The following is a 26,343-nucleotide window of genomic DNA, read 5'->3' on the forward strand; positions in this document are numbered from 1 at the left end:
AGACTGAGAAATGGGGTGACAAACCCAGGGCCTGCAGCCCTAGGCAGGGATCACGGGCTCACAGAACACCCAAAGCCCCCAAGGGAAGGACAGGAAATGCAGTGACTGGATCTCCAGCCTAAGGACAGGAACGTTGAGGGGCTCAGCAGCTCAGGAGCATCAGAAGCCCTTGAGTTAAGAGATACGAGGGTAGAGAGGAGGACAAAGACACTGAGGCTCAGGAGCCTCCAACACCCTGAGGAGATCGGGGAGCAAATCGAGGGGCCAGGAGCATTCGGGAAGCTCAGGAGCTGCTACCCCTTGCTCTCCTCCCTTTAACCCCACTGCTCCCCCTTGCTCTGCTCCCTTAGCCCCACTGCTCCCCCTTGCTCTCCTCTAGCCCCACTGCTCCCCTTGCTCTGCTCCCTTAGCCCCAGAGAGCGCTCCAGCACCCCAAAACCATCCTGTGCACAGGGGAACCCGCGCTGCCCAGCCGCTGTCCGTCTGTCCCGCTGCCGCACGTCCTCTCTGCAGAGGCTGCCGTGGGCTGGGTGTCACAGGTGTGCCTGTCCCTGGCTCACTGTCTCAGCAGCAAACTGTGCTCAAGAGGGAACGGGGAAGAAGCCATTAGCCCCGCAGTGGGGAGGCGACAGAGATGGATGGGGAGGCAGCTGCGTGCCTGAGCCGAGCACTGAAGAGCAGCGGAGCTGCGTGGAGTGACAGCTCGGCGCGGCAGGCTCCACACAGCCACCCCATCCCCATTACCCAACACCTACCGGCCAGGAAAATCACCCCACACCCCCAGATGGTGTGGAGGCAGCAGCACCAGCAGCCGTGGCTGCCAGGAGCCCTCGGCCCGCTGCTCGCCCAGGTGCAGGGAGGCAGCGACCTGCTTCCAGGGGCTGAGCAGGGTAGGGAGAGGTGTTTCCTCAGCCCAGCTCTGCACAGAGCCGCTTCCCATCAGCTTCTCCCACCAGCACTGACTGCAGGGCAGCCCCAGGAGAAGGGAGAGGCTTCCTCCAGCCCTGCCAAGCACTGAACCTCCTGCACAGGACCTGGCTGAGGGCAGAGACTGGGGCTCTCAGCTGCTGCCAAACCCTCCCTGGCAGCTCCCCAGGGCTGTGGGAGCTGCAGGAGGAGCTGCAGCCATCACATGAAGGACACTGCTCCATCCCACCCCGCTCCTCTGCCCAGCCCCACAGGACTCCAGGCTGGTGGCTGGTGCCCCTGCCTGTGACAGAGGGTTGGAGCTCTGTGATCCCTGGGGTGCCTCCCAACCCAGACCAGTCTGGGATTCTATGATTCTATGACTTACATGCAGGCTGGGGTGGTAGGTGAGGACTCCGTTGTCACACAGTGTCACGTACTTCTTCTTCCACTCCTTGTTGAGAGACTTGCCGCTGCGCTTGAGGAGGATCCCCTGCAAGAGAAGGGTCCAGAGCCTCAGCCCTCGTTTGGCCCAGGCAGCTCCCGCTCACCCCAGCGCTGCCCCTCGTGGGAAACCAGACACAGGAAGGTCAGGGAATATCTGCTAGGTTGGCCCTCCCACCAGCCCTGTCCCTGGGACCGGCAGGAAAGGGGCTGCCCCCCCTCCTCACATCTCCACAGACAGCACCCCCCACACACCACTCTCAGACGAGGGTCTCCACCTGCCTGTGCTGATGCCCAGAGCGTCACACGAGGCAGAAGCCGACCTCACCACCACCCAACACTCCTGTCCCATCAGCAGGGCGGTACCAGACCTTCCCCTCTCCAAACACCCAGCCAGAGGGATGGCCAAGGCAAGGACGATGACTGGGACAGGCAGGGCCAGCCAAGGGCACAGCACAGGTCCCACCAGGGATGCACAAGAGAGTGGAGAGGGGCTGGAAGGGGCTGCCCAGAGAGGGGGTGGGTGCCCCGTCCCTGGGGGTGTTTAGGACCAGGTTGGCTGGGGCCCTGGGCAACCTTGTGTAGCTCCAGGCTGGAGGTTGGTGTCCCTGCCTGTGGCAGGGGGTTGGAGCTCTGGGACCCTTGGGGTCCCTCCCAGCCCAGCCCAGGCTGGGATTCCATGATCCTGTGATGCACACCCCTGCTCCCAGCTCTTCCCTAGAGGTGTCCAAGGGAGCCAGGGACGCAGCTCTGGGGCAGAGCAGTGAGGTGAGGGCACAGGACACCTCCCTCCCCTCACACACGACACACTCCTTGCACCTCAACACGCTGGTGCTCACAAGCCCCACGGTCCCTCCTCCCACCAGCCCCAGCCAGAACTAACACCCCCGGACCAGAACCAGCCCACAGAGACCCCTCACCCCCTCCCCAGCCCACAGCCTGCGTCCAGCAGCTTCATCCCCCCACCAGAGAGGAGGAAGGAAGGGGGCAAGAAGCCAGTGGAAGGGCTCTGGAGCTGGGACTGCGGAGGCACCATCGAGCACTCCGCTGGCAGGGCTGGGAGGACAAGAGCAGAATGAATAACAGAGCCTGGGAACGGGCTGGATCTACCAACTGTCGGGCCTGGGCCCTTGGAAAGCGCCGTCTGCACAGACACCCAGACTGGCTGCTCCCAGCCTGGGCCCCAGGCCAGCCCAGAAGCCTGGGCAGCCAGTCTCTGTCCTGCCAGCCCCAGCATATTTGGGGGCCCCGTCCCACTGCCTGGAGACTGAGGCCACAGAGCTGCAGGGTTTGGCACAGCTGGGGCGGCCCCACTGCCAGACAGCACCATGAAATCCACAGTAAATGGAGCAGAAGAGGCAGAGGAGCCCCGTGGCCACACTGGGGAAGCCAACATGTGACAGGGAAACACCTCCCAGCCCTGCAAGGGAGGGAAAGGGAAACTGGAGGGGCACAAGTGGTGGCAGGATCTGGCCCCTTGCCTGCCAGAGCCAGGAGACAACACACACCCAAGAGAGAGACACAGAGTCACAGGCTGGAAAAGCCCTTTGAGCCCATCCAGTCCAACCATTCCCATCCTGGGCTGCCCCAGCTCCCTGAGCACCTCATCTCCCCTCTGTTCAACACCCCCAGGGCTGGGGACTCAGCCCCTCCCTGGGCAGCCTGTGCCACAGCCCCACAACTCTGCCAGGGAAGAACTTTGCCCTCCCAGCTGAGCCTGACCCTGCCCTGGGGCAGCTTGAGCCCATTGCCCCTCCTCCCAGCTCCTGGCCCCTGGCTGCAGAGACCATCGCCCACCTCTCTGCACCCTCCTGCCAGGGCAGGGGAGGTGGGGAGAAGGTCTCCCCTCAGCCTCCTCTGCTCCAGGCTCAGCACCCCCAGCTCCCTCAGCCGCTCCTCAGAGGATTTGCCCTCCAGCCCCTTCCCCAGCCTGGTTGCCCTTCTCTGCACTCGCTCCAGGACCTCCCTGTCCTTCTGATGCTGAGGAGCCCACAACTGGACCCAGCACTCCAGCTGCAGCCTCCCCAGTGCCCAGCCCAGGGGCACAATCCCCTCCCCAGCCCCACTGGCCACACTATTGCTGGCACAAGCCAGGCTGCCCTTGGCCTTCCTGGCCCCTGGGCACACTGCTGGCTCGTGGGCAGTCACAGTCACCCAGCACCCCCAGGTCCTGCTCTGCCTGAAGAGAAGTTTGGCCCAGCAGCAGCCAGAGAGCTGCAGTTTGCCAGAGGAAGCCCCACAGCAGCACACAGAGGAGGAGGAACAAGGCCAGGCCCCAGCAGGACAGACCAGGGGCTGGTGCACCCCTGGAGCTGACCTCAGCCCTCCCTCCCCACACGGCTCCGGCCCCCCAGGAGCCTGTGCCATGCTCAGGCTGCACCGTGCTCAGGCTGTGCCGTGCTCGGGCTGTGCCGTGCTCGGGCTGTGCCCTGCTCGTGGCTGTGCCCTGCTCATGGCTGTGCCATGTTCATGGCTGTGCCGTGCTCGGGCTGTGCCCTGCTCGTGGCTGTGCCATGCTCGTGGCTGTGCCATGTTCATGGCTGTGCTGTGCTCGTGGCTGTGCCGCGCTCAGGCTGTGCCGTGCTCGGGCTGTGCCATGCTCGTGGCTGTGCCATGCCCATGGCTGTGCCATGCTCGTGGCTGTGCCATGCTCGGGCTGTGCCATGCTCGTGGCTGTGCCATGCTCAGGCTGCACCGTGCTCAGGCTGTGCCATGCTCGGGCTGTGCCCTGCTCGTGGCTGTGCCGTGCTCGTGGCTGTGCCCTGCTCGTGGCTGTGCCATGCTCGGGCTGTGCCATGCTCGTGGCTGTGCCGTGCTCATGGCTGTGCCATGCTCGGGCTGTGCCATGCTCAGGCTGCACCGTGCTCGTGGCTGTGCCCTGCTCGTGGCTGTGCCCTGCTCAGGCTGCACCGTGCTCGTGGCTGTGCCATGCTCGTGGCTGTGCCATGCCCATGGCTGTGCCATGCTCGTGGCTGTGCCATGCTCGGGCTGTGCCCTGCTCGTGGCTGTGCCATGCCCATGGCTGTGCCGTGCTCGTGGCTGTGCCACGCTCAGGCTGCACCGCGCTCGGGCTGCGGCGCGCAGGGAAGGCGGCAGCAGCAGCAGCAATATGCAGCGTAATGAAGCAGGGAGCAGCGATGGCCCCCAAAGGACTCGTTTGCTCCACAAATCTCCCTTCCCCTCACTTTTTTTGCGAAGAATTTTAACACCAAACTTAATTGTGGAGCCGTATTGATTGGAAAATGCAAATGGCAATTGAAATGTAATCTGAGCTCCCAGCGTGAGCCCAGCTCCCCGGGAGGAGGGGCCGCCCGCCCCGGGCCCTGCTGGAGTGTGTGGCCCGAACCCAGCTGGGCCGGGGGCACGGGGACCCCGGGCTCTTCCCAGAGAGGCTGGGACACCCGTGGTGAGCAGCCCGTTCCCAGGGACGAGCAGCTCCCAGCCCGCCCTGACCCGCCTCCTGCTGACAAGCCCCCGGCTACCAAGTTCTTCCAGCCTTCCAAGGCCACCACGGGAAGGACTCTGCAGGAGGGGGGTGCTGAGGGTGAGGGAGAGGAGGAGCTGCCCTGGGAGCAGAGGGGACCTGACATCTGTGGACTCACCAGTCCCACTGGGCAGGCACTGGGTGTACTGGGGACGGAACAGGTCACCCCGTGCTGGTGCTCTCGGCTGTGCCCAAGAAGGAGGTGACAAGTGACAGGCACCACCACAGCTCCACGGCAGCAAACCTGCCTCTGTCAGCCCAGCACCTCTCCTCTCCACAACACTCAGCCCAGCCCTGGGGCCTGGCTCTGAGCAGGCACCCAAAGCCATGAGCACCCAGCAAGGCTGCTGGCAGTCCCCAGTGCCACTCCTCTTCCTGCAGAGCCCCAGGTCAGGCCAGATAAAGGCCCTGCTCCTTCACTGCTCTTTGGGGGTGGCAAAACACGAGATCCCCACCATGTTCCAGAACAGGCAGGTCCTGGGAGCTGAGCAGGCATCACCCATCCCAAGCTCTGTGCCACGGAGCTGCAGCTCCCTTGAGTCCTGGCTGCTTCCCACACCACTGGCACCAGCCATCCACCACCCCTGGAGTGACAGGGCTGCTTCCCACACCACTGGCACCAGCCATCCACCACCCCTGGAGTGACAGGGCTGCTTCCCATGCTGGTGGCACCAGCCATCCAATGCCCTTGGAGTGACAGGGCTGCTTCCCATGCTGGTGGCACCAGCCATCCACCACCCCTGGAGTGATGGCCAGGCCATGGCCGCAGCGGGCACGCACCGCACCGCCTGTCTGCACCAGCCCATCCCTCCCTCCCTCCCTGCCTGGGGACAGCAGCCCTTGTTCTCCTTCAGCAGCAGAGCTCTGTGCCTCCCCCCGACGCTGCAGCACCAGTGTTTAACTCAAGCTGCAGGAGGGCAGCGAGCTCAGAGCGCTGCAGCATCACCAGAGACAGGGAGCAGGGGCTGAGCTGCCCCAGGGCCGGCAGCTCCGGCACCGTGGAACAGCCAGAGCCTTAGTGCATCCCCCTTCCACCAGGCACAGCCTCCCCCAGTGCCAGTCCATGTTCCCAGCCAAGGGCTGCAGGATCTGCCCTGCCAAATCATAGAATCATACAATCATAGAATGGTCTGGGTTGGAAGGGACCCCAAGGGTCCCAGAGCTCCAACCCCCTGCCACAGGCAGGGACACCAACCTCCAGGCCTGGAGCTACACAAGGTTGCCCAGGGCCCCAGCCAACCTGGCCTGGAACACCCCCAGGGACGGGGCACCCACCCCCTCTCTGGGCAGCCCCTTCCAGCCCCTCCCCACTCTCTCTGCACAGAACTTCCCCCCAGTCTCTCCTCTCCCCCTTCCCCCCTCCAGCTCCACTCCAGCCCCTTGTCCTGCCAGTCTCTGCCTTTTAACAAGCCCATTCCCCTCCTGTTCCTGGGGTCCCTTCAGGGACGGGGAGGCTGCACTGAGGTCCCCACACCAGCAGCTCTGGTACAGGAGGTGCAGCCCTGCGCCGCGCAGCACCAGGGTCACACACCCAGGCTGTGCTCTGGGCTCTCCCAGCCAGCTCATCCCCTCAGTCAGGTCCTGCACCAGGCCAGCCGTTGGGCACCTGCTGCTCCAGAGCAGAGGAGCGGGGTGGGTGCCTGCAGAGCCAGGGCTGTGCGTGTCCCAGCCCTCCCGCTGCCTGACGCAGCCACGGCACTGCCATGGGGGCACCGGCTCCAGAGTCCCACCGAAACACCCCATCCCCAGCACACCCGACACAGCCAGACCCGGGCAGAGACACGGGAGCAGGGGAGGGCAGTGTCCTGGGAAAAGCACCCCGAAACCCACGGCGCTGGGAAGGCTCCCACACCCACACCTCCTGCAGCTCGAGGCTCCCGTCGCTCTGCTCCCCCGTCCTGGCCACAGAACTGCCCCCGGCTTCCCCTGCCCTGCCCGGGCTCTGCTCCCACAAACCAGCTCCAGGCCGAGCTCCCTGGCAGCCCCAGGCAGGGCTTGGACAGGCACCTCATCGCCCTCCCGGTCGGCGCCAGAGCAGCTGCCATCGCCTCCAGCGCACAGGCCTCACCGGAGCGGGAGCGGCGCCGCGGAGAGAGAAGGGGCCTGGCCTGGCCTGGCACGCAGCTGCTGTGCCCCTTCCTGCCCCTTCCTGCCAGGGCCGTGCAGACCTCTGCCATGTGCATGGCCCCACAGCTCCTGCCCCACACTCAGCACTGCTCCCCCAGCCTGGCACTGCTCCCCCATCACTGCTCCCCCACCACTGCTCCCCCAGCCTGGCACTGCTCTCCAGCCTGGCACTGCTCCCCCAGCCTGGCACTGCTCCTCTCCAGCCTCAACACCCACCTTCCACACACTCCCCTTACCTACCACAGCCCTCCCAGCGCTGCTGCCTCACACCGCTGTGAAGGGGCAGTAAGGTTTGGGAGCTCCAGCAGCCCCTTCTCCCTCCCTTCCCACCCTCTGCCCTGTTCCTCAGTCAGCCAGGCTCACCCAGTCCTGCCCAGCCACCTCCCTGCGTCCCCAGGGCGCAGCCGCACAGAGCGGTACCGGTACCGGGGTGAGAGGCCGCGGTCAGCACAGGCCCTGTCCTCACACCCACCAACGCCACGGTGCAGGGGGGGAGCGGCCCCACGCCTGGCAGCTCCGCTCGGCAGGGTGCAGGCAGACAGGGCTGGGGCTGTGGGGAGGGAGGAACATGGGATCACAAGAGGGCTCAGGGCACAGGGCGTGCGGCGCCGGGTATGGATCAGCCTGGCCAGCACGGCAAGGACGTCGTGGTGCGAACGCCACCCGGACAGCCCATACCCATATCCATATTCATACCCCTATCCATATCCATACCTGTATCCATATCCGTACCCATATCCACACCCATATCCATACCCACACCCATATCCATACTCATATCCATACCCATATCTGTGTCCATGCCCATACTCATATCCATGTCCATTATCCATACCCATATCCATATCCATATCCATATCCATATGCATACCCATATCCAAACCCATATCCATATCCATATCCATATGCATACCCTTATCCATACCCACACCCATCTCCATATCTGTATCTGTGTCCATGCCCACACCCATATCTGTATCTGTGTCCATGCCCATACCCATACTCATATCCCTGTCCATTATCCATACCCATACCCATGCCCATACTCATATCCATATCTGTGTCCACATCCATACCCATTCCCGTGTCCATGCCCATTATCCACACCCACACTCATATCCGTATCTGTGTCCATACCCATACCCATCATCCATATCCGTATCCGTGTCCATTCCCGTGCCCATGCCCGTTATCCATCCCCATCCCCATCCCCATCCCCATCCCCATCCCCATCCCCCTCCCCATCCCAGCTGTCTGGCTCGGGCGCTGCCGCAGGGCTCGGGCATTACCCGCTGCTGCTGTCTGACAGACGGACACGGGGCAGGGAACGCAGGGGGCAGGGCCGGGGCCGGGCCGGGCCGGGGCAGGGGCCGGGCCAGGCGGGGCCCGGGGTCACCCCTCGGGCCGGGCCGGGGTCTCTCCGGCGCTGGGGGAGCCGCAGCCGGGGCCGGGCGCGGGACGCGGACGCCCCCTGCTGGAGCCGCTCGTCACCCGCACGGCAGCGCCGCGCCCGCACCGCGCAGAGACCCGGGACCGGGACCCGGCACAGGGACCCCCGGGACAGGGACCCCCGGGACCGGGACCCGGCACAGGGACCCGGCACAGGGACCCGGGACAGGGACCCGGGACAGGGACCCCCGGGACAGGGACCCCCGGGACAGAGACCCCCGGGACCGGGACCCGCCACAGGGACCCCCGGGACAGAGACCCGGGACAGGGACCCGGGACAGGGACCCGGGACAGGGACCCGGCACAGGGACCCGGCACAGGGACCCCCGGGACAGCACACACAGCCCCCGGAAGAGCCCCCAGGCACAGCGCCCCAGCACAGTGCACACAGCCCCCTTGGACAGAGCACAGAGCAGCCCCCCAGCACAGCACCCGCAGCCCCCCAGCACAGCACCTGCAGCCCCCCAGCACAGCACCCGCAGCCTCCCAGCACAGCACCCACAGCCCCCCAGCACAGCACCCGCAGCCTCCCAGCACAGCACCCGCAGCCCCCCAGCACAGCACCCGCAGCCTCCCAGCACAGCACCCGCAGCCCCCCAGCACAGCACCCGCAGCCTCCCAGCACAGCACCCACAGCCCCCCAGCACAGCACCCGCAGCCTCCCAGCACAGCACCCGCAGCCTCCTGGCACCGGGCACTCAGCACCCCGGAGCAGCTCCCCGGATCAGCTCCCTGGCACAGCACCCACAGCCCCCCCACACCGCCAGGACCGGGCAGCACCCGCAGCCCCCTGGAACAGCCTACAGAGCCCCCCTGACACAGAGCACTCACCTCCCTGGATCAGCACACACAGCACCCCAGAGCAGCACCCACAGCTCCCCGGCGCGGCACACAGAGCCCCCCAGCACAGCCCCCCCAGCACCCCGAGACTGCCCTGCCCTGTCCCGTGCCCTGCGCCAGCCCAAAGCCCCGCGGCACCTCCCGGGGATCCTGCCCGGGGTGGGGTGGCGGGAGGAGGCTCCAACCTGCTTCATGGGGATGGCCCGGCCGCTGCCGATGCTGTCCGCTTTGCACTCCGGCACCTTCTTCTCCCGCTCCGGGTCCGCGCCCTTGCGAGACTGGAAGAGAAGAGACACGGTTCTGTTAGAGCCGGGGCACAGGGGGTGGCAGCGCTCGGCCCCAGCGTCCCCGCTGGGCTGCCAGCCCAGCCCAGGCCGGACCAGGCCGCGCGCCCCGGGCCGGGTCTCCCAGCGCATGGAGCAGCCGGCGTCTCGCCCGTCCCCTCTGGGGCCACTCCAGCCCCGGGCTCCCCAACGCCGCCTGCGTCCCCCGGCAAGCTGTCCTGGCAAGAAGGGGCTACTCCTGACCCCCCCCTCCCCCGGGGGCACACGGGACATGGCGACAGACAGGAATGGCGTGGGATGCGGGTGGAGCATGGATGAAGCGGGAGAGGCCTCAGGCAGTGAAGAACTCACACCTCTACTAATCCAACAGATTTATTCTGGTAACACACTTGCACCATACAAAGTAGCACAGGTCACCGGGCAGAGAGATACCAGCCCCTTACAAAAAGAGCATGGACAATAAATATCTACCACACGTCTAAGAGAGCTGAGAGCGGGACCCCGGCAGCGCCCGGGGGCGGCTGCGGGCAGAGCGAACTCCAACCAATACACCATGAAATATACAGTCTGTTGAGCAGAACTCATCCAAAGTGCTTAGGACAGAGAGGGGGGGGGGAAATACCAAGTCATACACGGCATGGAGCACAACCAATACATTCAGAATCACAACAATGGCAGAAGGGCAGCGGCAGCGGCTCTCCGGAGCGGCCTACACACCCCCTCAGTCCGGGAGCGCCCCGTGTGCTTTGGATCAGAGGGGGACACCGAGCCCCCCGCGCCTGGGACACCCCTCCGCTCGCCTTTGGGCCCAGAACAAAACAAAAGAGATCGAAAGAGAAGGAAACTAAAGAGACACAGATGGCTGCTGTGCTGCGAGGAGGAAGAGGAGGAGGAGGAGCAGGAGTCCATGCAGGCTGCAGGAGGTGCAGAAGGGAGGAAGGAGCTGGGTGCTAGCGGCAGGCGCTAACAGCAGCTCCCGCAGGCAGCAGCAAAGCGTCTTTTGGCCCATCCAGCTCCACTCGCTGCTGTCGCCCGGTCCCGGCGGGTCTGCAGGTCTTCCCATCCCATCAGGGTCGTCCAGCCTGGCATCCCCGAGCACGGAACGTGCCCAGACAGCATCCGGCAGGCCCAGAAATGTCCCAGCTTAAAGTGCAGGCGCAGGCCGTCTCAGCGCTTCCTAGACTTTACATTGGGGGGATTTAAAAGGCTCCTGCGTGTCTCCGAGGGGGGGACCCATGCTGGCTGGAGGGCGGGCGAGCCTCTAATCTTAGATCAATCCCAGTGCCCATCCCTTATCCGGCCCTGGAGAGGCAATGAAAAGTGAGAGAATTTGTACAGAGGTGCCGTGTGTAACCACCTGGATCTTCTAATTTGGGAGGAGTTGGAAAGGCCTTTTTGTTGATGAAAAGTTGGAAACAGTGGCACATATCTGCAAATATCGAAAGAATAAAGAGTTTGGCAAGTTATACTCAGAACGCGGACCGAGTCTGTGAGCGCCGGGGGCAGCGGGCAGCCGGCCAGCCCCGCGGCGGGGGCAGCGGCGGGGGGCTCCGGGCTCGGGCTCCGGGCTCCGGGCTCCGGCTCCAGCTCCGGGCCCGGCCGGCAGAGTCTGTCTCCACCTGGTTGTCTCTGGCACGCGGACCCCTGCCCGGAGGCAGCGGGACCGGGACGGGAGCGGGAGGGAGCAGGAGGGGAGCGGGAGCGGAAGAGGAGGAGAGAGGAGGAGAGGAGGAAAGGAGGAGAGGAGGAAAGGAGGAGGGGGACTGGGCACCAAGGAGCTGGGCACAGCTCAGGACGGGGCTACGGCTCCCCCCAGGGCTGAGGCGCACGGCCCTGCCCAGCACCGGACCTGGCAGAGGCCTGTGCCCATCTGGGACCCCGCGGGGACCGGGGCTGCTGGCTACACCTACGCTGCCCTCCTGCCCCTCCTGCCCTCCCCGGCCCTGTCCCGCTGCGGGAGGAGGTGTGGGGGGGCTGCTGCTGCCACGACCAAATGGGGTGAAGACTTCAACGTGAGCCATGGATGTGTGTGCCAGCACAAGAGCGAGCAAGCGAGCGTGAGCCCGGCGCCGCGCCAGCCGGGTGGGCACCGGCGAGCCCCGCGGCGCCCCAGCAAGCCGGAGCCCCCCACGAGCGAGCGAGCGGGTGCCCGAGGCGGGTGATGACGACCACAGCGAGTAAGCGATCAGCCCCACAGCAAGGCAGCCCCCTCCTCCCCCCGCCATGAGCGCGAGCACGAGCTCCGGGGGCAGCAAGAGCGTGAACATGAGGTGACGGCGAGTCCGGGGCCAGCGCGGGGCGGGTGGCCGTGCGTGAGCGCCCGCGTGCACCCCGGCGCAGCAGCAAGCACGAGCCAGCGAGGCGGTGGGGACATCGACAAGGAGCCCCGCGGGCACCTTCAGGGAGGGGGATGCACACAGAGAGGGGCTGGGCGGGGGGGACAACCATGCGTCGGGAGCACTGGTGTGTGCTGGGAGCAGGGGGGGCACAGCCAACCTGCCAGGCAGCGCGGGGAGCGGGGCCCGTGCGCACGGAACCGGGGGGCAGAGGAGGAGCTGATGTTGGGGAGCGCACGGAGCCTCCGGGCCACGGGAAGGGGATGCTGTGGGGTGTCAGCTGGGGGGGGTGGGGGTGCCCCCCAGCACCGGGAGCCAGGGGAAGCCGGGGTGGCAATGGCGCGGTGAGGGGCACGGCACAGGGTGGATGTGGGCGGTGTGGGTCTCACAGGGGGTGACACGGTGCGACACGACAAGGACTGTGTGGCGGCCGGTTCCACAGACAGCAGACACGGTGCGCTGAGCGATGGTGGCTGGAAGCACATGGAGATGGGGGGGAGGAGAGCGGCCCGAGCCCGGCACGCTGCCGGGGGCACTGGGAGAGGAGCACGGTGACAGGGGAACACAGGCTGCCTAGCTAGACACGGGGACTGGGAGCGCTGAGCAGCGAGGGAGCTGTGTGGGCAGGACACGGCGCAGGCTGCAGCCCAGCCAGCACGCTGCTGCCAACGGGCCCTGCACCCCCAATGGGCCCTGCACCCCCAACGGGCCCTGCACCCCCAACGGGCCCTGTACCCCCCAACAGGCCCTGCACCCCTGACAGGGCACACGGCTTGGCTGGCTCACTAACACCCCCCCAAGCCCCACAGCAGCACCCAGGCACGCTGGGGTCTGGGTACTGGGGCGAGTGGGGCCCAGTGCCACACACTGGGCTCTGCTCAGCTCTCAACAGGAGGCCCAGCGCCCAGGGGCTTCGTGCCAGGCTCGGGGGACACAGCCCCCCAGAAAGGAACCACAGGTCACTGGTGCTGGGCACCCAAAGCTCAGCTCTCCCCAGCCAGCACCAGGGAGCTCTGCTCACACACACCCCCCACACACACCCCTACGTGTGCAAGGAGCAGCGCGCTCCCAGGCACTGCCCCACGCGTGTGCACAGCAGCTCTCTGCACCACGGACCCCCCAGGCACGCAGGGGGCTCCCCCCTCCCTGCTGCACACACACACTGTGGGGACAGCCCCACGCTCCTGCTCCACAGCCCTGGCACCTCTGGCCCCCCCTCCCTGCGCAGCGCCCCAAGTTCAGCACAGAGACTCAAACGCCTGCGGGGCAAGGCTGCTGTGGGGCGAGGCTGCTGCAGAGCCACTCCCTGCCCCTGCCCCTGTCCCTGCCCCTGCCCCTGTCCCCAAAAAGCTCCTGTGGCCCAGTGTCCTTACCGTGAAGATGTTGGAGCGCCGCTTGGACTGCTTGCGGATGGGGGTGGGCGTGTTGGAGGCAGCGATGGTCTCGATCCGCAGCTCCCGCTGGCTGATGCTCGGCGTGGAGGGCACCGAGGAGGAGTAGTCACTGAAGGCTCCCCCACCGTTGGTGGCCTAAGGCAGGAGGAGACAGGGACGGTCAGGGACAGGCTGCCCAGGGCCACCACTGCGGAGACGCCGTCTGCCTACGCGGCCTCGTGCACGGGGAAGGAGCACGGGACTGGGACGGGGATGGGGACTGGGATGGGGACTGGGATGGGCACTGGAAGAGGACAGACACTGTACACACAGTCCCTGCCCAGTGGGATCCCAGTAAAGCCACTCCCCTCCTTTCCGCTTCAGCTTTTCAACTGGCAGGACGCTGAACTCCAAGTGACAGTGCAGACAGGGGTCAGACAGACAGACGGACACCTCTGTGGGCTGCCAGCCCAGGGACACCCTGCCAGGGGTCAGGGCGAAGGCGCAGAGCAGCAGCCAACACGCAGCCCGATGGCAGCAGGGTGTGCCCAGGGGGCATGGCTGGGGACCCTGCAGCACGCCCCCTCCCCAGGGCCAGACTGCTGCAGCTCCCCCTGCACAGAGCTGGTTGGGCATGAAGCAGGGACAGCCTGGAGCCCACCGTGCTCCGAGCCTCCCTTGGACCCCCCAGCTCGTGATGCCAGCCCCAGTACCACCAGGGACGTGTCCCTGTGACATGTCCCTGTGACTCCAGCCCTCACCGGGCCCCTGTCCCAGAGCAGAGGCTGCACGAGCCAAGTGCCATCAGTCTGAGGTTCCCTACAGAGGCCACAGGCAGCACCCCGGGTTTGGGAACACGTGGGGCAGGGTGCTGCAGAGGCCACAGGCAGCACCCCGGGTTTGGGAGCACGTGGGGCAGGGTGCTGCAGCGTCCCCAGCAGCGCGCCCGGCGCTGGGGACAGGACACCCCGACCGCACGGCTCCGGGATGCTTCTCCTCCCACAAAGCAGCTGCTGCTCCACCCCACTCACACAAACTCCCCAGGCCTGGGAACCGCTCACAGGAGCTGCCAGGGAGCAGCACCTGCACCAAGTGTTCCAGCTCTGGGACAGGGGTGGAATGTGGGGAACGGCTCTGAGCAGAACAGGGCTCAGCCCAGGAGAGAGGCTGCAGGAGGTGACAGAGGGCAGGACGGGCAGCACAGGCAGCTGGGTGGGCTCTGGGACACGGGCTGCACCAGGAAGCACAGACACCCTCTGCCTCAGCTGCCAGGCCCCAGGCCCGGGCCCATCCCTGCCCAAACGTGCTGCGACAGGCAGGGCAGCGCTGGCTGCCCAGGTCAGCTCGGGTTGGGCTCCACTCCACTTGCTAAATGGGGTTTTTCCACCCCTTTCACCTGCTCTCCCACCACAGCCGGGCTCAGCGCTGCCCCCAGCACCACCCCAGAGCCCACGCAGGGGACGGATGAGGCCAGACCCCCGTGTGCAGCCCGGAGCAGCGCCGGGCACGGCCGGGCAGCCACGCAGCCTGGCAGGGTCTGGCTGCAGCCCCATGGCCTGGGGGGCCCAGCTCCCCGCTCCCCGGGCTCGGCGTGGGGTGCCAGTGCTCCCTCCCTCCCGCTGCTGGGAACCGCTCTCCTGGCAGAGACAGCAGCTCCCACCCCACCACACGCAGCAGCCCTGACTCACCCCACAGCCCCGGGTGCTCCTGAAGGCACCTCGGGAGGGAGAGGGAAATGAGGAGGAGTGGCTGCACACAGGGCAAGCAGCCACTGGCCCCAGAACCCCCACCCACAGCCGGCGGGCAAGGGGCAGGCAGCTGCCAGAGGGAGGGGTGGGAGGGGGGGCCCAGCCAAGGAACGGGGCTCCCAAACCCACCCAACCTGCTCGCCCAGTGGTGGGGCAGCACGGGGAGGAGAGCCCGATCCAGGCAGCAGGCAGGCAGGACTGGGGGTGCCCGTTCAGAGGGGGGCACGTCCACACCCCAGGAGCCCCTGGAAGGGCCCAGGGACAGACCCAGCATCCCCAAGGGAGCGCTCAGGGCTCTGGGGACCGGCCCTGGCCGAGCCAATGGACCAGGGAGATGCTGAACACGGTACTTGGGTCACAGACCCGAGTCTGGCACACTCTGCAGTGCTGCTGGAAGCCCCTGACCGGCTCCCACAGCTCCTCCCTCCCCACCCCGAGGGCACCTGCATCCTCTGAGGCACCAGCGCAGGGGGAAAGCAAAGCCCCTCAGCTCCCAAACACAGAGCTGCCAACGGGGCCCCTGCCTGGTTCAAGAGCTGCTCCCTAACAGGACCACCCCCTGTGCCAGGGCACCGAAACCCCTCAGGCAGCACCCAGCCCTGCCAGCCTGGGAACCGGCCTGGGAACCGGCCTGGGAACTGGCCACCACCTCGGACTGGGAAGAAAGTCAGAGGGGTGACAGGGTCACTGGGGCCCTCTGGGCTCCCTGCTCTGCAGTGGGGTGCCCAGGCTGCAGGAGCCTGGGCGAGCAGTGGCCCTTCCCAAGGTTAGCTGGGCTCAACATCAAACCTCTCCTGGTTCTAGGGGGAGAGGCAGGGCTGGTGCCCAGCCCCTGCCCACCGTCAGCAGCCACTCCCAGGGACCACCAGTTCCCGTGTCCCAGAGACAAGGCCGCCTTCCCCAGCAGCTCCCAGGATGGAGCTGTCCCTGCCTGTGCAGCCAAGACCAGGCACTGAGCAGAACATCCCACCTCTCCAGGCTCGGTGCCACGACAGGGAGCTGACCGTGGCCACGGCTGCAGGGAGAAGGGAAGGAGGAGGTTCTGGGGGGAAGGAACGTGGCTGCTGAGGGCAAGGCAGCCTGGTCAGGAACCAAACACTGCCAGAGGTGCCTGGAAACACAGAATCACAGACTCACAGGGGTTGGAAGGGACCCCAGAGCCCAGGGGGTCCCACCCCTGCCCAAGCAGGGTCCCCAGGACAGGGGATGGGATCTCTCCAGAGAAGGAGACTCCACACCCCCTGGGCAGCCTGTCCCAGGGCTCCCTCACCCTCACCACCAAGAAGTTCTTCCCCACACTGGGGGGAACTCCCTGGGCTCCAACTTGAGCCCATCGCCCCTTGTCCTGTCCCCACAGACACTGAGCAGAGGCTGCCCATGGCCCCCTGGGTCCCACCCTTCAGCTCTTGAGAACCAGTGATCAGATCCCCTCTCAGGCTCTTCTCTCCAGGCTGAACAGCCCCAGCTCCCTCAGCCTTTCCTCCCAGGGGAGATGCTCCAGCCCCTTCAGCATCTCTGTCCCTCCTCTGGACTCTCTCCAGGAGATCCCTGGCTGGTTGATCCCAGGGAGCCCAGCACTGGACACAACACTCCAGGTGGGGCCTGAGCAGGGCAGAGCAGAGGGGGAGGATCCCCTCCTGTCACCTGCTGCCCACACTCCTCCTGATGCCCCCAGGATCCCATTGTCTCTCTCAGCCCCAGGACACACTGCTGGCTCATGGTCACCCTGTCACCCACCAGCACCCCCAGGTCCTTCTCCTCAGAGCTCCTCTCCAGCAGAGCAAACACCAGTGCCCCTGTTCCCAGGAGCATCCAGAGAGGAGAGGAGAAGGGATCCCTCCGTCCCGGTGCGTGTGGAGCCGGCACACAGCAGCACCCAGGCAGCTCCTCACTGCATCTGGCTCCTCTCCACCTCATCTCCCTGTTACACCCCGGGGTCCTGGGCCCTTCCTTGAGATCCTCCTCCCTCTGCCAGCTCCTGCTCTGCTGCCTGCAAAGACAAGCCAGGAACAAGCCAGGAACAAGCCAGCAGCCCTGGCGAGAGCCCCACGGCCCCGGGTAGAGGCAGAGCACAGCCAAGACCTTGTCACTCCCTGGCCCGTCCTCCCTGGTGGTCTGTCTGTCCGTCTCCTCCCATGGCTGTGTCACTGCCAGGGCAGGGGAGAGCTCAGAGGAGCGAGGCCAGAGTCACCCAGCCCCATGAGGGGCTCGTGCACCCCGCAGCCCGTGGGAGCAGCGCCCAGCCGGGCTCCCCAGCTGCCCACACCGGGCTGTCCCCTGTGTCTGGGGACACACACCCTGGGGCTCGTCACCACGTGGACCATCAGCCACCCCTGTGCCTCGTGCTTCCCAAAGCCGGGGGGGGGTTCTCAGAGGACAGCAGGAAGCAGCTCCAGCAGCCCAATCCCCAGCCCAAGAGAAGGGGAGACACCTGACAGCTCCCCCATCACCCCCCAGCTCCATCACTTCACACCCTGTTTTAGGAGAAGCCTTTTGCCACTGGAGAGAGGTGGCAAAGCCACAGCAAAGGCTCCTGCAGCGGCTCTCTGGGAGCTGCCAGGGTTTGTGGTGGAGCCCTGGGAGACCCAGGGAACAGGAGTGAACTTGGACCCTCACCCTGCTGTCCGGGTCTGCGGGGTGCAGGAGGGACACTGGGCGGCTGCAGAGGGCAGGGAGGCAGCTCCAGAAGGATGCAGCTGGCACTGGCACTGCTGTGACCCAGCAGTCAGCAACCCCCCAGCTTGGAAAGGCCTCCCCCCCTGTCTGGGGTAGCTGCACATTGTGCTGCCCCTCTCACAGCCCCAGTTCCCCACCAGAACCAGCCCAGTCCCTGCACCGGGCACGGTGAGGGGCTGAGAGCTACATCCTGCCCCAGGGCTGAGCAGCCATGAACTGCCCCAGGGCTGAGGAGCCACAAACTGCCCCAGGGCTGAGAGCCACGTCCTGCCCCAGGGCTGAGAGGGACGTCCTGTCCTGCCCCAGGGCTGAGGAGCCCACGTTCACCTCCACACGGGTCTCTGGGGAAGCAGCAGGAGCCTGGGAGGTCCCTGAGCCTCTCACACAGGGGTCAGGAACCTCTGCCCACACCCAAACCTGCCTCCCCACAGCCAGTCCTGCACCCGCTCCCTCTGCCCCAGCACCTTCCTGTCCTCTGCAGTCCCCCTGCCCCAGCTGGGGTTCCAGAGGGAGGGATGGTCCTTCCAGCCTCCACATCCCCCAGCTAAACCAGCCAGGCCCTGAATGTCCTCCTGCCTCAGGGGTCTCCCAGCCACAAGCTCCGTGCTGCCCCCACACCAGGGTCACTGCGCCCTGAAGGCGACCGGCACCGCACCCCCTGGGAGTCCAGCACCCCCTCCCCTCACAGGGGCAACATGTTTTGGGTCCTGGGGGGGACCTGGAGCACCAGGCAGCCACCACAGGTCCCTGGGGCACTGGGCAGCCAGCACAGGTCCCTGGGGTGCCCTGGGGCACTGGGCAGCCAGCACAGGTCCCTGGGGTGCCAGGCAGCCAGCACAGGGCCCTGGGGGGCCCTGGGGCAGCCGCTCAGTCTGTCCTTCTGCTCACACCAGCTGGGTTGTGGTGACACCCCCTCTGCTCCCCCCGTGAGCCCCGGGCCCGGCTGGCTGTGCCGTGCTGAGGCCCTGGGGGTGCAGGGAAGCCCCTGGGGTCCCCGGGTCTCCCCACTGCTGTGTCCCACCTGGTTGATGTGGACGGAGGGGATGGAGGCGGCCGAGACCGAGGAGTGGCTGGGGGAGTTGGGCAGGGACTTGCAGGGGCCGATGGAGAGCTGCTGTTTCTTCCGCAGAGCCACCACCTTCTGAGCCACTGGAAGGACAAGGGGACAGTGTCAGGGTCACAGAGAAACTCCCCCCATCCCGTGGGCCTGGGGGGGTTCAGCCAGACCCAACCCCCCCTGTCTGACCGAAGCCAAGACCCAGGGGTGCCGCTGTGCCACCCCAGCCCGGTGATGCCACCGCCTGTCGCCGGCACCATGAGAGGCACAGAGAGTCCCCTGGCCACCCGCTCCCCCTCAGGGCTCCCTCAGGGCAGCAGCTTCACCCAGCAGCCACCCAGAGCCCCGGGCAGCCAGAGGAACCCAGGGGCAGCCAGAGGAACCCAGGGGCAGCCAGAGTCCCCCCGGGGTCACCCCTCACAGCAGTGACACAGCCCATCACCAGGCTGACCCGCCCGGGCAGTGCCACCCCCGCCCATCCAGAGCCTCCCGCTCTCCCCACGCCTGAAGGAGGAGCAGGAGGAGCAGCTCGCCCAGTTTGGGTCCCCTCACTGCCTGGTGAAACTCCATTCCAGCCTCCCTGGCCTCCCACCCCCTGGGAACAAACACCCTGAGCAGGGAGCAGGGCAGCGGCCGCGCTGGGCTGCTGGGGGGTGCAGGGACCCCATCCCCACTCCCATTCCCCTGCCCGGACAGGCTGCCAGCAGGGAGCTGTGGGACAAACACCACTGAGGGCACTGGGAACACCACACATCCCAGTGTGCTGCCCTCCTGCACCCCAGCACCAGAGCTGCTGTGCCTTCCCATCCCACGGAGATGCCAGAGCAGGCGTGGTGGGACCAGACCCCTGGGACCAGCCCGGTGCCACAGCAACCGCCAAACTCCATGAGCCACGTCCCACAGAGAGGGACAACGACCCCCAAACCCTGTGGCTGCAGCACCACGTCCCACACAGAGGGACAAAGGCCGTGGGGCAGCACTGCCCCACGCTCGCCTGGCCAGGCTGGGGACCCCCACGGTGCCCCAGCTCAGCGCAGGGACCCCCAGCACCCACCACAGGCTGTGTCAGCTGGGGGGGTTCTCCAGCTCCCCTCCACCCTCCCCTCCTGCCAGCTTCACCCACGGGTCACTGTGTGTGTCACCCATCCCTCCTCTGGGTGCTGGGGGGTCACTCTGAGCCCTCGGGCAGCCCAGGGGCCAGAGCAGAGCCAGACAAGCTCCTGTGCAGCTGCTGCCCCGGGCAGAGCCTGGCAGAGGCTCCAGTGCTCACTGGGAGCGTTACAGCTAACGAGGGAACTGTCATCAGTTAATCAAGACCCCAGGGGTGGTGACCACACCTGGGCAGCCCTTACCTGAGGCACCTCGGGGCGCCTCCTGTCCCTGCCTGCTGGGCAGAGGGTCCTCCCCCCGGGACACCCCCCAGGCCGCTTCCAGGGTTATTCCCAGTGTCTCTCCAGCCAGGCTCTGGGATCACCAGCTTCCCAGGACACCTTCAGCTGCCTCTCCCCATGCTCAGGGCTGGGCTCGCTGGGGCTGCAGGGGCCCCACAGCACCGGGCAGGGTGGCTGCTGCCCCTCCTGTGCCCATCCTGAGCTGCCCCAGCTCCCTGAGCACCTCATCTCCCCTCTGTTCAACACCCCCAGGGCTGAGGACTCAGCCCCTCCCTGGGCAGCCTGTGCCACAGCCCCACAGCTCTGCCAGGGAAGAACTTTGCCCTCCCAGCTGAGCTGACCCTGCCCTGGGGCAGCTTGAGCCCATTGCCCCTCCTCCCAGCTCCTGGCCCCTGGCTGCAGAGACCATCACCCACCTCTCTGCACCCTCCTGCCAGGCCAGGGCAGGGCAGGGCAGGGCAGGGCAGGGCAGGGGGGAGAAGGTCTCCCCTCAGCCTCCTCTGCTCCAGGCTCAGCACCCCCAGCTCCCTCAGCCGCTCCTCAGAGGATTTGCCCTCCAGCCCCTTCCCCAGCCTGGTTGCCCTTCTCTGCACTCGCTCCAGGACCTCCCTGTCCTCCTGGTGCTGAGGAGCCCACAACTGGACCCAGCACTCCAGCTGCAGCCTCCCCAGTGCCCAGCCCAGGGGCACAATCCCCTCCCCAGCCCCACTGGCCACACTATTGCTGGCACAAGCCAGGATGCCCTTGGCCTTCCTGGCCCCTGGGCACACTGCTGGCTCGTGGGCAGTCTGCAGATTCAAATTCATATCCAGGGATCTCCCTCGAGTCACAGTGTGTGACAATCCCTGTGTGACAATCCCTGCCCAGGGGCCCGTGACAGCCCCTCTCTCAGCTCCCTGAGCACAGGCCCAGCGCTGGGCACCCCGTGCCAGAGCTCCCTGCCGCTGTCCCACGTGTCCTCAGCTCCTGGTTTCCACATGCCAGAGCTCTATGAAGCCAGTTCCAGGAAGGAAGCCCTTTAACTACCCCTCTCCCCATCCCAGAGCCAGGAGGTGCCCCCAGCACCCCTGTCCCACCTCACCAGGAGCTCTGCTGCGAGGGGGCACAGTCTGCCCCCCACAAAAGCACCTTGTCCTGTCAAGTCAGCTGCACCTAAACTGGATCCTGGAGTCCCCAAACTGCCCCATGCCAGCGGCACGTGGGGACACCATGTGGGCTCAGCTCCCCCAGCTCCTCCCCGTGCTCAGCAGCATCACTCTGGTCCTGTGCCAACGGGTGGGGCTGAGGTGTGGGCTCAGCTCCCCCAGCTCCCTTCAGCTCCCCCAGCTCCCCCTGCTCAGCAGCATCTCTCTGGTCCTGCTCCGGAGCTCACCGAGCGCCTGGGATCCCCTCCACATCCCTATGGGATGACAGGTCCCTCTGCCCATTGGCAGCTCCCAGTTCCCCCAGCGCTTGGCAGGGGAACCAGTACTGCCAGGGCACTGGGACTGCCAGGGCACTGGTACTGCCAGGGCACCAAGGACACCAGTACTGCCAGGGCACTGGTACTGCCAGGGCACCGGGACTGCCAGGGCACCGAAGGCACCGGGACTGCCAGGGCACCGCTGCACCGCGCAGGGAGCCGCCGGCAGCTCCGGCCAGCGCAGCCTCCGAGGCCAGAGGGTCCCTCAGCTCCCAGGCTGAGCTCCACACGCTGCCGGCCCGGCCGGTACCGCTGCCGGTACCGGGGCTGCGGGAGCCTCTCCCACTGAGGGACCCACTCTGGGTTCGGAGAGCACAGGAGGACCCCAGATTCCCCAGCTGAGTCCTGTGCCCAGAGCTGGGGCCCAACACAAGGGAGATGTGGGGCTGTTGGAGAGGGGTCAGAGGAGCCCCGGAGATGCTCAGAGGGCTGGAGCAGCTCCCCTAGGGAGAGAGGCTGAGGGAGCTGGGCTGGGTCAGCCTGGAGAAGAGAAGGCTGTGGGGGGACCTCAGTGCAGCCTCCCCGTCCCTGAAGGGACCCCAGGAACAGGAGGGGAATCAGCTCTTGGGAAGGGCAGAGACTGGCAGGACAAGGGGCTGGAGTGAAGCTGGAGGAGGGAAGGGGGAGAGGAGAGACTGGGGGGAAGTTCTGTGCAGAGAGAGTGGTGAGGGGCTGGAAGGGGCTGCCCAGAGAGGGGGTGGGTGCCCCGTCCCTGGGGGTGTTCCAGGCCAGGTTGGCTGGGGCCCTGGGCACCCTTGTGTAGCTCCAGGCCTGGAGGTTGGTGTCCCTGCCTGTGGCAGGGGGTTGGAGCTCTGGGACCCTCGGGGTCCCTCCCAGCCCAGCCCAGGCTGGGGTTCTATGATTCCATGTGGAACCCGTCACTTCCCAGTGCTCCTGAGAGAGGGGCCACCAACACAGGCAGAAAGGGCTCTCTCAAATTTGGACTCAGCTGGCTCTGGCTGCCAGCCTCAGCCCCCTGCCAGCCTCAGCCCCCTGCCAGCCTCAGCTCCCTGCCAGCCTCAGCCTCTGACTTGTCTTTGTAGGGGTTCTGTAGGTTTCTTCACTCCTCTCAGTTTGTGGGTGTCCTCCTGCAGCACTGACAGCCCAGCCTGACCACACTCCCACAGCAACAGCTCTCCCACTGCCCCACAGGAGCCAAGAGACCCCCGACTCCTGCTCATGCCACCCAGGGATGAGCAGCCCTCCCAGCAGCACAGCCCAAGCTGCTCCTCCACCCAGCACCAGCACCTGCCCAGACTGATGGTGGTTCAGCCTGAGCCCATCACCACAGTCCTGGGGTCTCCTGGTTCTCCTCAGCCTCAGTGCTCCTCCCATGGACAATCCCAGCCGCTCACATCCCTCCTGAGGGACGTTCAGGCTGAACAGCCCTGGGTGAGGGGAAGCCCAGCACCCTGCCAGCCCCCAGCACCCAGCTGCAGCTCGGGGCCTCCCACCAGGCCTGGTGCTTGGGGCTGTGCTGCCCGTGCTCCCAGGGACATCAGGGAGAGAGCAGGAGCTCCTGAGCAGAGGTCACCCCCTCAGCCCTGCATCCTGCCCTCAGCCTGTCCTGCTGCCCTGCAGACCCTGCCTCGGGGCAGTGCTGTGATCCCCCAGCTCCCTTCCCTTGCAAACCCAAGCAGCACAGCTCCCAGAGAATCCCAGAACCCCAGCCTGGGCTGGGCTGGGAGGGACCCCAAGGGTCCCAGAGCTCCAACCCCCTGCCACAGGCAGGGACACCAACCTCCAGGCCTGGAGCTACACAAGGGTGCCCAGGGCCCCAGCCAAACTGGCCTGGAACACCCCCAGGGACGGGACACCCACCCCCTCTCTGGGCAGCCCCTTCCAGCCCCTCACCACTCTCTCTGCACAGAACTTCCCCCCAGTCTCTCCTCTCCCCCTTCCCTCCTCCAGCTTCACTCCAGCCCCTTGTCCTGCCAGTCTCTGCCCTTCCCAAGAGCTGATTCCCCTCCTGTTCCTGGGGTCCCTTCAGGGACTGGGAGGCTGCACTGAGGTCCCCCCACAGCCTTCTCTTCTCCAGGCTGACCCAGCCCAGCTCCCTCAGCCTCTCCTCCTTTCCAAAGGCAGCTCCTGCCCCATCCAGACACTCAGCTCTGTGCAGACCCATCCTCAGCATCACCCCGCTGCACCCCAGAAGGCTGAGCAGAGGCAGAGGCAGAGGCAGAGGCAGGGGAAGGGGCAGGGGAACATCACAGACTCACAGAATCCGAAGGGTCAGAAGGGACCCCCAGAGCCCATGGGGTCCCACCCCTGCCCAAGCAGGGTCCCCAGGACAGGGACTGGGATCTCTCCAGACAAGGAGACTCCACACCCCCTGGGCAGCCTGTCCCAGGGCTCCCTCACCCTCACCAGCAAGAAGTTCTTCCCCACATTGGGGGGAACTTCCTGGGCTCCAACTTGAGCCCATCGCCCCTTGTCCTGTCCCCACAGACCACTGAAAAGGGGCTGCCCATTTCCCCCTGCATCCCATATTTAAGATATTTATAAACATTAATAAGGTGCCCCCTTAGTCTTCTTCTCTCCAGGCTGAACAGCCCCAGCTCCCTCAGCCTTTCCTCACAGGGGAGATGCTCCAGGCCCTTCAGCATCTCTGTCCCTCCTCTGGACTCTCTCCAGGAGATCCCTGGCTGGTTGATCCCAGGGAGCCCAGCCCTGGACACAACACTCCAGTGGGGCCTGACCAGGGCAGAGCAGAGGGGGAGGATCCCCTCCTGTCACCTGCTGCCCACACTCCTCCTGATGCCCCCAGGATCCCATTGTCTCTCTCAGCCCCAGGACACTCTGCTGGCTCATGGCCACCCTGTCACCCACCAGCACCCCCAGGTCCTTCTCCAGCAGTTGTTCCTTCCCAGGAAGGGCAGGGTCCCAGTTGATTTAAGCAGACTGGGCCATGGTGTAGGTCCCTCTCCCACCCACAACCCCCAGTCTGCAGAGCCCCCCCAGCCTCAGCAGAAACACTCTCCACCCTGCTCTCTGCACCCAGCATCCAGGCAGTGCCCCCTCCTCCAACACCCCAAGGTCCTGCCCTGTCTCCCCTCTCCTGCGTGGCACATGAACCCCTCTGTGCAGCGTGACGAGGCCTGGAGGCTCCAGCAGAGCACAGGGACACCACGGCCCCTCAGCCCCCCAACAAGCCCCTCAGCCCCCCAACAAGCCCCTCAGCCCCTCAACAAGCCCCTCAGCCCCCCCACAAGCCCCTGCACCAGAGGCAGGAGAGGGAGCTGCCCATTCCTGCCCCAGCCAGGCCGTGCTGCACGGTCCCTCCTGCACCTCCATGTGCCACACGGCAGGAGCCCTTCTCCACCCACCCAGGCAGGTCCTCCTGGCACCCAGGCTGTGAGCAGGAGGGGTGCCCATCGCGCCCCGAGCGCAGCGGGCGCTGGGGGCAGCAGGAGGACCCCCCAGCCCTGCCCTGCCCTGCCCAGCCGGGCTGCCCGGCTGCAGTTACCGTCCTGGAAGACCCTCTCCACGTTCAGCCCGTAGGTGGCACACGTCTCGTAGTAGGTGCAGCGCTTCAGGTCGTTGGAGAGCTTCCGCGCCCGGGAGTCGTCGATGACCCGCGGGTTGGTGGCGCTGATGGCGTCTGCAAGCCGAGGGGAGAGGGGTGAGAGGGGAGCCTGGTGTCCTGCCCGCCCCCCGGGCACTGCCCAGGCCTCCTCCCACCTCCCCACCGCCCCCCACACCTTCATCAGCCCCGTCCTGCGCTCAGCAGCTGGCTGCGAGCTGAGCCTGCTCAAATGACCCCTCCAAAGCAACCCCCAAAGCATCCAGCCCACAGCCCCAGGGCAGCAGGGGCAGGGCAGGGCCGCAGGGGCAGGAAAGGGCCGCAGGGGCAGGGCAGGAGGGGCAGGGGCAGGGCCTTAGGGGTAGGGCAGCCACCCAGCGCAGCCTCCAAGACAAGAGGAGGCTGGTGACAAAGACAAGAGGAGGCTGGTGACAAAGACAAGAGGAGGCTGGTGACCACAGCGCTGGGAGCAGCCAGGGCCCCTCTGCATGGGGACACTGGGTGTCCACACACACTGGGAGCCACTGGTGCTGCCAGGGGTCCCCGTGTCACCGGCTGCGGGAGGGTCAGCGTGTCACAAGCACATCCCACTGCAGCCAAACAGCTCTGCAGCCCCCATGGCTCCAGGTCTCACAGCTGAGCCCTAGACTGGAGAAGGGAGAGGGCAGAACCCCCCCAGCCCTACAGACTGGAGAAGGGAGAGGGCAGAACCCCCCCAGCCCTACAGACTGGAGAAGGGAGAGGGCAGAACCCCCCCAGCCCCACAGACTGGAGAAGGGAGAGGGCAGAACCCCCCCAGCCCCACAGACTGGAGAAGGGAGAGGGCAGAACCCCCCCAGCCCCACAGACTGGAGAAGGGAGAGGGCAGAACCCCCCCAGCCCCACAGACTGGAGAAGGGAGAGGGCAGAACCCCCCCAGCCCCACAGACTGGAGAAGGGAGAGGGCAGAACCCCCCCAGCCCCACAGACTGGAGAAGGGAGAGGGCAGAACCCCCCCAGCCCTACAGACTGGAGAAGGGAGAGGGCAGAACCCCCCCAGCTCAGCTCTGCCAGGGCCCCGCTCGTGGCTGAGCCCAGTGGGCACCACTATAAGCAGCTGAACTCGTGCCCCAGGTGGCTGCAAACTGCTCATGTGCTGTGGGAAACCACCTTCCCCAGAGGAACCCAACTCCCAGACACAGCAGGGACGGGTGGCAGGTGCTGAGGGACCCTCTGAGAGTGCTGAGGGGGCCCTGGGACCCGC

At 66.3% G+C, this 26,343-nt stretch overlaps 1 protein-coding gene across 2 annotated transcripts in view; it reads right to left on the reverse strand.

Annotated features, from left to right (window-relative positions):
• Positions 1–26,343, reverse strand: part of AGAP3 (ArfGAP with GTPase domain, ankyrin repeat and PH domain 3) — a 94,439-nt gene that overhangs the window by 45,610 nt on the left and 22,486 nt on the right. The window contains exons 6-10 of one of the 2 annotated variants that reach the window (XM_084260117.1): positions 25,044–25,178; positions 18,689–18,816; positions 13,244–13,399; positions 9,436–9,528; positions 1,295–1,399 (exon numbers count right to left, since the gene is read on the reverse strand). In XM_084260117.1, coding sequence (XP_084116243.1) covers positions 1,295–1,399; positions 9,436–9,528; positions 13,244–13,399; positions 18,689–18,816; positions 25,044–25,178 — 617 coding nt within the window. Of the gene's footprint in view, positions 1–1,294; positions 1,400–9,435; positions 9,529–10,727; positions 10,837–13,243; positions 13,400–18,688; positions 18,817–25,043; positions 25,179–26,343 lie in introns of those variants that run through there. The other variant, XM_084260118.1, reaches the window with a different exon arrangement.

The sequence above is a fragment of the Gallinula chloropus genome (genome assembly GCF_964237585.1).
Source record: "Gallinula chloropus genome assembly, chromosome: 2".
Classification (NCBI taxonomy): Eukaryota; Metazoa; Chordata; class Aves; order Gruiformes; family Rallidae; genus Gallinula; species Gallinula chloropus.